The 9675-nt window shown below is 45.4% G+C and overlaps 1 protein-coding gene across 1 annotated transcript; it reads right to left on the bottom strand.

Annotated features, from left to right (window-relative positions):
- Positions 1-872: 872 nt before the first annotated feature.
- LOC139827671 (uncharacterized) lies at positions 873-8100 on the bottom strand. Its single transcript, XM_071807258.1, has 3 exons — positions 8046-8100; positions 2352-4142; positions 873-1690 (listed from the first exon to the last, which is right to left on the bottom strand). The coding sequence occupies exons 1-3, from the start codon at positions 8098-8100 to the stop codon at positions 1665-1667; spliced, it is 1872 nt and encodes a 623-aa protein (XP_071663359.1). The 3' UTR covers positions 873-1664.
- Between the last annotated feature and the right edge of the window lie 1575 nt (positions 8101-9675).

Genomic DNA, 9675 nt, shown 5'->3' with positions numbered 1-9675 from the left:
TCCTGGGGCAAACAAAGGGTTACAAACTCCTTAATTCTCAGTCTTGTGGTTCCTTTATAAAAACACAATGGTACCCATGTCTGGGCACACTTCTGTTTCCTTTTTTGCATAGGGAAGGGGTGCAGAAATTCCCCAGGCTGAGGAGCTGAGAACTGAAGTTAGCCATGCTAACTAAGCCTTTGTCAGATATGCTTGGACAGGGTACAGAAAAGGGTCATGCCCACACAAGGCAAGGCTGGGCAGAGCCAGGGTGCCCCTTGAAGGATCTTGTAGGGCCACCCATCTAATTTAGGGGCGATGAGAAACTGTCAGTGGGGACATAAGGGAAGTCAGCACGAGTGGCTTGTGTTGTACTGAGGAGCTGTAGATGGTGCTGGGAGCTGGTGATGCTGGTCCAGCAGGTCACTGTAGCTGGCAGATTGTTTCTATCAGCAAACTTGGATTTTTTTGCAGGGGAATAAACGGTTCTCCCTACTACCCTGCTTTTTAGGAGGAACAAATTGAAAGTTTGAAGTTACATTTGAAAGTGCAAGAGGGATATCTGCCTCCCTGTTAGTGTAATGTAGCTCTGAGGCACCTTCCAAATTCTACAACCTGCAGCCTGATTTTAAAAGTGCTGAGAGGTCAGGACTCGCAGATTGAATCACCTCACCTATGGAAAAGAGGTCTCCACTGGGAGAACCTGCTCTATTCCTAATGTCATGTTGTCGAGGGTTAGGATTGCGGGGTGACAATCAAACCCTGGCAGATGTATTGTTAACCTCCTCTCCCCCCCACTTCCCCCTTTTGCCCCTCCCTCTCCCCCCTTCCCACTCAGGACAGGCGATCGGGAGGGAAAGAAGGACAGAGAGAAGAGAGTTGGAAAAGTTAAAGATGTTTTACTAATGCTACTAATAAGAATAGAGAAAATAATACAAAATATACAAAACCAATCTTGTAAGTCTCAGCAACTGCAGAGCCAGCACCCAAAGTCCTGGATTAGACTCTGTAGCCAACCGGAGCTGGATTCAGTCTCTCACTAGGCCTCAGTTCACAGGGACGACCAGCAAGGTCCTCTCCTAATGTCAGCCATGAGGAAAAAAAAGGGAAAAGGCAAAAAGGGGCGAGATCCTCGTGATCTCCCACTTTTATATGAAGTATTCACGTGAATGGAATGTTATACACCGTTGGTCAGTCTCTCGGTCACCAGTTTCTCGTTGCCCCTCTCGCGAGATGTCCATCCGTGCTTATCAATAAGTTTGCATTCCATTGCTAGGTTTAACCAAAACATGTGTCGGGTTCTCCAGGAAAATGCAGCTAATATGAAGGCTTTAGCTGACAGGCAAATTCACTAAAAGAGAAACTTGTTTTTAACAAAACCAGGACATTCCACCCCTTATAATATGACATTCACTGAATACTTAAACCTTATCAGTACAATCTATCAATATAATCTAATTAATCACTACTACTATATATATATATATACATATGTACATATATACACAGGAGTAATTAATCAGTGGACCATCCTTTGAAAAGTTCATTAAGTTCATTTTGTCACAACAGTCTCCCAGGGCAGGAAAAATGATACAAGTGCATCTCACGACCACTGTTTGTGGGTTAAGGACACCAACTTCGAAGAAGGTGTCGGGCGCCACTCGAAGAAGCTAGCTCTAGTTTCATCACCATTGTCTTGATCTGAAAGACACTTATTAAACATTGTTAGTGCAGCAATTCACATCATACAGTTCAGCATTGCATATTTTCACCTAAAATCAAATCCCCTTGAGGTACACACCGAACTTCTCCATCCTTAAGCATCACCCACCAGGTGCTGCCAGGTCCCTGGGCAAAAACAATCCCACGAATAGGTTTGCCTTTGCCTGAGGCAGGAGTAACCCAGACTGCCTTTCCTAATATATTTTTCATGTGTACTACAGGGACTTTATCTCCTTCTACAGTCCGTAGAATTTCTGATTGGGCAGGCCCGGCTCGATTGGTTGATCCCCTAGTGTTGACCAACCAAGTGGCTTTTGCTAAATGTGAATCCCAGTTTTTAAAGGTTCCACCACCAAGTGCCTTTAGTGTAGTTTTTAACAAACCATTGTACCTTTCAATTTTCCCAGAGGCTGGTGCATGATATGGGATATGATATACCCACTCAATACCATGTTCTTTGGCCCAATTGTCTATAATACTGTTTTTGAAATGAGTACCATTGTCTGATTCAATTCTTTCTGGCGTACCGTGCCGCCAGAGGACTTGCTTTTCAAGGCCCAAGATAGTATTTCGGGCTGTAGCATGAGGTACGGCATATGTTTCCAACCATCCAGTGGTTGCTTCCACCATTGTAAGCACATAGCGCTTACCTTGACGTGTTTGTGGAAGTGTAATATAATCAATCTGCCAAGCTTCTCCATACTTATACTTTAACCATCGCCCCCCATACCATGCAGGTTTTAACCGTTTTGCTTGTTTGATTTCGGCGCAAGTTTCACATTCATGAATAACCTGTGAAATAGTGTCCATAGTTAAATCCACCCCTCGATCACGAGCCCATTTGTATGTTGCATCTCTACCTTGATGCCCTGAAGCATCATGGGCCCACCGAGCTAGGAAAAGTTCACCTTTATGTTGCCAATCCAAGTCCACCTCAGCTACTTTGATCTTAGCAGCTTGATCCGCTTGTTGGTTGTTTAGATGTTCCTCGGTGGCTCGACTTTTAGGCACATGAGCATCTACATGACGAACTTTCACAGGCAGGCTCTCTAGCCGAGCAGCAATGTCTTGCCACAGTGTGGCAGCCCAAATGGGTTTACCTCTGCGCTGCCAGTTGCTTTTCTTCCATTGCTGTAGCCACCCCCACAAGGCATTTGCTACCATCCATGAGTCAGTATAGAGATAAAGTATTGGCCACTTCTCTCGTTCAGCAATGTCCAAAGCCAGCTGGATGGCTTTCACTTCTGCAAACTGACTGGATTCACCTTGTCCTTCAGTGGCTTCTGTAACTTGTCGTGTGGGACTCCACACAGCAGCTTTCCACCTTCGATGTTTTCCTACAAGACGACAGGATCCATCTGTGAACAGTGCATACTGCTTATCAGTCTCTGAAAGCGTATTATATGGTGGTGCTTCTTCAGCACGTTTTACTTCCTCCTCATCTGGAGACATCCCAAAGTCTTTGCTTTCTGGCCAGTCTGTAATAACTTCTAATATCCCTGGACGGTTGGGACTTCCAATTCGAGCTCGTTGCGTGATCAGTGCAATCCATTTACTCCATGTAACTTCGGTTGCATGATGTGGAGAGGGAACCGTCCCTTTGAACATCCAGTTCAGCACCGGCAGTCGAGGTGCCAGGAGGAGCTGTGCTTCAGTGCCGATCACTTCTGAAGCAGCTCGAACTCCTTCATATGCTGCTAGTATCTCCTTTTCAGTTGGAGTATAGTTGGCCTCAGATCCTTTGTATCCTCGACTCCAAAAACCTAAGGGTCGACCTCGGGTTTCTCCTGGTGCTTTCTGCCAGAGGCTCCAGGTAAGTCCATTATCTCCGGCTGCGGTGTAGAGCACATTTTTAACATCTAGTCCAGTTCGGACTGGTCCAAGGGCCACCGCATGAGTTATCTCACGCTTAATTTGTTCAAAGGCTTGTCGTTGTTCAGGGCCCCACTCAAATCGGTTCTTTTTACGAGTCACTCGATAGAGAGGGCTCACAATGTGGCTGTAGTCAGGAATATGCATTCTCCAAAAACCTACAACGCCCAAGAAAGTCTGTGTCTCCTTCTTATTAGTAGGTGGAGACATTGCTGCAATTTTGTTGATCACATCCATTGGGATCTGACGACGGCCATCTTGCCATTTTATTCCTAAAAACTGGATCTCTCGTGCAGGTCCCTTGACCTTACTTCGTTTTATGGCAAAACCAGCATCCAAAAGAATATGAATTATTCTCTCACCTTTCTCGAAGACTTCTTTCGCTGTGTCGCCCCATACGATGATGTCATCAATATATTGCAAGTGTTCTGGAGCTTCACCTTGCTCCAGCGTGGTCTGGATCAGTCCATGGCAGATGGTAGGACTGTGTTTCCACCCCTGGGGCAAGCGATTCCATGTGTACTGGATGCCCCTCCAGGTGAAAGCAAACTGCGGCCTGCACTCTGCTGCTACAGGAATAGAGAAAAATGCATTAGCAATGTCAATTGTAGCATACCACTTGGCTGCCTTTGACTCCAGTTCAAATTGCAGTTCTAGCATGTCAGGCACAGCAGCACTCAGTGGTGGTGTAACTTCATTCAGGCCACGATAGTCTACAGTTAGTCTCCACTCGTCACTAGACTTACGCACTGGCCAGATTGGGCTGTTAAAAGGTGAGCGAGTCTTACTGATCACACCCTGGCTTTCCAATTGACGGATCAGCTTCTGGATAGGAATCAAAGAGTCTCGATTGGTGCGATATTGCCGGCGATGCACCGTCGTGGTAGCAATTGGCACCTGCTGATCGTCAACCCTCAGCAGTCCTACAACAGAAGGGTCATCTGAAAGACCAGGCAAATCAGACAGCTGTTCAATTTTCTCAGTGTCCACAGCTGCTATACCAAATGCCCACCTATACCCTTTTGGGTCCTTAAAATACCCTCTCCTGAGGTAGTCTATACCAAGGATGCATGGAGCATCTGGACCAGTCACAATGGGATGCTTTTGCCAGTTTTTTCCAGTTAGGCTCATTTCAGCCTCTACAACAGTCAGTTCCTGGGATCCCCCAGTCACTCCAACAATATTGATGGATTGCGTTCCTTTATAATTAGAAGGAATTATTGTGCACTGAGCACCAGTGTCCACTAAAGCTTTATACTCCTGGGGTTGTGTTGTACCAGGCCATAATATTTGTACAGTCCAATAAACTCTGTTATCCCTTTCCTCCACCTGGTTGGAGGCAGGGCACCTCTAATTCCTGTTTTGCACAGTCTCTGGGTGTGAATTAGAGGTTCCTTCAAGAGCATCAGAATCTCTTCTGCTCCTTTTGTAAACTGGAGCAGCCACCTTCCTAGGAGTTTTTCCTTTTATCTCACGTACTCGTTCTTGAAGTTCTGAGGTAGGCCTTCCATGCCACTTATTCATGTTTTCTCCCTGCTCATGTAGGAAGAACCACAGTGAACCTCTTTTTGTGGGCTGCCTCTGCCCTCTCTCTCGAGTTTGGAAACGCCTTCTCCTAACAGCTGAAACATAGGTTTGTGCAGGTCGTGAACGGTACGAGTCTTCTCTGAGCTCTTTGATTTCTTGCAACAGCTTTTCAAACCGGTCATCAGATTTTTCACACAGTTTCTCCACAGCGGAGACACAAGCCCGTAGAGAACCAGCAAGGCTGTCCTCAAAGTACCGGAGCTGCTCAATCACTTCATTAATTTCTTGTACACCTCTAGCCGACCAGACCATTCCTGCCAATGACTTAGCATATGCAGGTGGTGCACTTTGTACAAATCTGCGCCACATAGATTTTGTACAATTGATTCTATCTGGGTCTGTCCCCTCTTGGCTGTTTGGTCCTAGATAGATGATCTCTCGCACAGCTAATTCTCTCAGGAACTGGATACCTCTCTCCATAGTATTCCATTTCCCTAACTTGGATATACAATCTTCCTTGTAGGGAAATCTGACTTTCATAGCTGCCAGGAGTCGGGTCCAGAGAGTAGCGGCATTAGACTCTCTTGAAATTGCCCTATCAATGGTGGAATCTTTTGACAGAGATCCCAGCTGCCTGGCTTCACCACCTTCTAATTCAATTGTTTCTGCCCCATTGTCCCAGCATCGCAGCAGCCAGGTTAAAATATTCTCGCCTTCACGACGACTAAAGTCTTTTCGCAGATCTCTCAGCTCACCTGGAGAAAAGGACCGAGTGGTGGTCACTTCATCTCCACCCTGTCCTGATGATGCGTCTTGGGTTGATGTTGGCCCTGTGCCATCACCTGCTGCACGGGTAGTCTTTCTAGTGACTTTCTTACAACCAGCAACTGATGCTGATATGGGTTCACCATCATTTGATTCATTTTCAGAGTCTGAATGACTGTCACAGTGATTGCTGTGGTTACAGCAGCAACAGTGCCCAGTGTGTGAAGACGGGGGGGCTGCCTTGTTAGCCTTTGAGGCTGGAGAAGTAACGTTATCTGCAGCGACCTTGGCAGAGGAGCTCTGCGGAGGAGCTGTAGCTTCAGCCTGTGAAGCCGCGGTTGTGGGGGCAGTGGCTGCAGCAGCAGCTTTGGCTGTTTTGCCTCTTCTCGAGCGGCTAGGAGTGCTTTTTGCTAAAGCTTCCGAAGACGCACCGCAAATCTCAGGACTAAGAAGAGACGCAAACCTCCTATTGAACCTCATTTCTCTTAACAGTAACACAAACTGACACACATTCAGCAAACCAAATAACACCATCACAGTTCTATCAAAGCTCCAAGGATATTCAAAGTTCTCTAACACATTTGCAAACTGTCCCAGCGAAATCACAAAAGTATTGTTAGTCAGCCTTTCTAAAGATTCGCTTGACCAATTAGCAAATATAGAGCCATTCTGCTCTTTAATCTCTCCTGGAGGTTTTTCAAGGTAAAGCAGAAGCGAGTAGAAATTCATTAGTGGCTGCAGTATAATGAAATAAACCAGTGCCAAACCACACAGAATCATCATGACCGCTGTCCAGTTTCTTGTTGTTATATAGTGAATACTTCGATTCAGAAAGAAACACCAACACAGATATGGGATCAGCGAGCACAATGTAGAAAATAACTGATACAACTTTTGCCATAACATCTTTAAATCAATGTAATTCACTTTGCCTTAATACCACTAAATAATATCCGAAGCAAACAGACGCGCGAGTATCACAACTCTATGAGCTGGCACCGTGCCAAGAAAATTGAAAGGTACGTCAGAGCAGTAGAAAAGCCAAAAATCTCCAAATTTACCCCTTTCTCTGGCCCCACGTTGGGCGCCAATTATCTGTCGAGGGTTAGGATTGCGGGGTGACAATCAAACCCTGGCAGATGTATTGTTAACCTCCTCTCCCCCCCACTTCCCCCTTTTGCCCCTCCCTCTCCCCCCTTCCCACTCAGGACAGGCGATCGGGAGGGAAAGAAGGACAGAGAGAAGAGAGTTGGAAAAGTTAAAGATGTTTTACTAATGCTACTAATAAGAATAGAGAAAATAATACAAAATATACAAAACCAATCTTGTAAGTCTCAGCAACTGCAGAGCCAGCACCCAAAGTCCTGGATTAGACTCTGTAGCCAACCGGAGCTGGATTCAGTCTCTCACTAGGCCTCAGTTCACAGGGACGACCAGCAAGGTCCTCTCCTAATGTCAGCCATGAGGAAAAAAAAAGGGAAAAGGCAAAAAGGGGCGAGATCCTCGTGATCTCCCACTTTTATATGAAGTATTCACGTGAATGGAATGTTATACACCGTTGGTCAGTCTCTCGGTCACCAGTTTCTCGTTGCCCCTCTCGCGAGATGTCCATCCGTGCTTATCAATAAGTTTGCATTCCATTGCTAGGTTTAACCAAAACATGTGTCGGGTTCTCCAGGAAAATGCAGCTAATATGAAGGCTTTAGCTGACAGGCAAATTCACTAAAAGAGAAACTTGTTTTTAACAAAACCAGGACACATGTGAGCTAGTGACTCAATCACTTTGACTTTGTTGTTTGTTTGTTTGCTTTTTAATTAGAGGTCTCCCATGGCTGCCCAGGCCTAACACTGTGATCCAGTCAGCAGAACGTGAACTGTTGTGATATGACTGCAGATAAAACAGAGCGTGCAGTACTGAGAAATGTGAGCATCAAACACCTCCAAGTAGTTGTACAGAGGGCATCAAGCAGTCCCTTAAAACTAGCTAATCTAAAAATAACAGATTAAGAAGGGAGCACTCCTGAAAAGCAGTTAAGGAGCTTATGTCTGGAGACTAAGAATAAAGAACAGTGGTCTATCTTTGCTTTTAGGCAACAAATAAGCCTTAGGCCAGAGGGCAGGGTCTCTTCTGTATCTACTCATATACAGAGCCTAAGGCAGTCTTAGTCTGATGCTTTTACCCAAGGAATTCAAGGCCACCTCCAGCTGACTCAGGAACACAGTGTATGAAATCATGCTCCAGCAGGGCAGAGGTCTTGTGGGGTTCACCTGCCTCAGCCCAAGTCCAAAGCTTTCTTCTTCCTTCTCTCCAGCTGTGTCAGCACCAGGAGTGGAAAAGCTGAGCAGCACGGGGTATGTACACAGCTCTTCCTGCTCCAAACAGTCTACTCTTGTCCAGGTATTACAGGATGGGCTCTCTACAATAACTAGAGGTCATGAATAAATGCAGCTAGAGGAACATTAGAAATACTGGTGTAAAGCCAGCAACAAGGATCACTGTCTCTTTAAAGAAAAAACACTGCTGGCTTAAATCTTTCAGGTGTATTTGGGCTTTTGGAGCTGTGAGGATTGAAGCTGGAGGTGAGTGTGATAGCTGGATGTTCCCTCTTGAGGTGCTCATGTAGATTTATTACACAATAGTATGTTCTCAGTGTTGGTGAGATTGGATCAGGATAGCTCATGTGAACACTTGCAAGCAAGCTGAAGGCTGCCACAGGCTGAGGGGAAGGTCAGTTTATGCATTAATATGTTGGTTTGGCAGGTGTAGCTTTGCTTGCCTCTCAATCTCCAGGCTGGGGGACAACTTCCATTGAGCTTCTGCTGTGCAGACAGCTCAGAAGAGGAAGGCCCAAAACCACTCTTATTGCTCAATAGCCCAAAGCAAAAAGGTAGCAGTGAATAGAAGCCTTGCCTTTCCTCCTGGTATTACTGCTATGCCTCCCAGGGAAACCAGAAGGACCTTGTGAGAATGCCTGCTCTCAGGAAAGAGCCCTGCCCTGTCCAGGTGGAGCACTGGAGAAGAGCTGGAAGCTAATAGCTGTCTGAGGATTTTCTTTGCTCTTTTTCAGCAGCAGCATGTCTCTGAAGAGAGAGCTTAACAGTGTCCTTTTCCTGTAGGGGCACTGGTACATGCCTGGCTTATGACGGGCTTTAGTCTTTTAGTTGTGACCCAGCCAGAGCACAGGCACTAGAAGTGGACATTTCTTGAATGGACTTTAGCAGAGGGCCAGATTGTAGCAACCATAACTTCATAAAAAGAAATCATGGGAAAAACTGTAACTACACACACACAAAAAAAACCAACAACAACAACAAAAAAACAACCAACCAACCAACCAAAACAACAAAAAAAACCCCAACAATAAACCACAAATGCCCTAACTCACCCCACCATAATGTATGGGGCAGGTAATAAGACTGTAATCTCAAATCAAGATACACTTGTTCGGGAATGGGCTGCCTTAGCTTACTGAATTATTCGGTACATTGCTTCTTACAGACCATGTCTAGAAGCTGCTTATATAGAACTCACTTAGCATAAGTAAGTTTGCTTAGCATAACCTCTGCAAGCTGTGAACTTTTGGACTTTCTGTTTTGTTAAGTAAAAAAGGCCACAGAGTCTTCAAGCTAGAAGATAAGGGGAGTTGTGTCCTTGGAGACAAAGGAACAGAACTGTGTTCAACAGAAGAATGCTTTTGCTGTTAGTGAAAACTTATTTTCTTGAGCTGCAGATGCAAAATAGCAGCTGAAAGTCAGAACTTTAATTGACAGCCTGCCTAATGAAAATTAAGAGATCCAATTAAAAACAGG

This window comes from Patagioenas fasciata, chromosome 3 (genome assembly GCF_037038585.1).
Source record: "Patagioenas fasciata isolate bPatFas1 chromosome 3, bPatFas1.hap1, whole genome shotgun sequence".
In the NCBI taxonomy this organism is placed as follows: domain Eukaryota; kingdom Metazoa; phylum Chordata; class Aves; order Columbiformes; family Columbidae; genus Patagioenas; species Patagioenas fasciata.
Note: the sequence above shows the minus strand (reverse complement) of the source record. Positions and strands in the feature narration are given on the sequence as shown.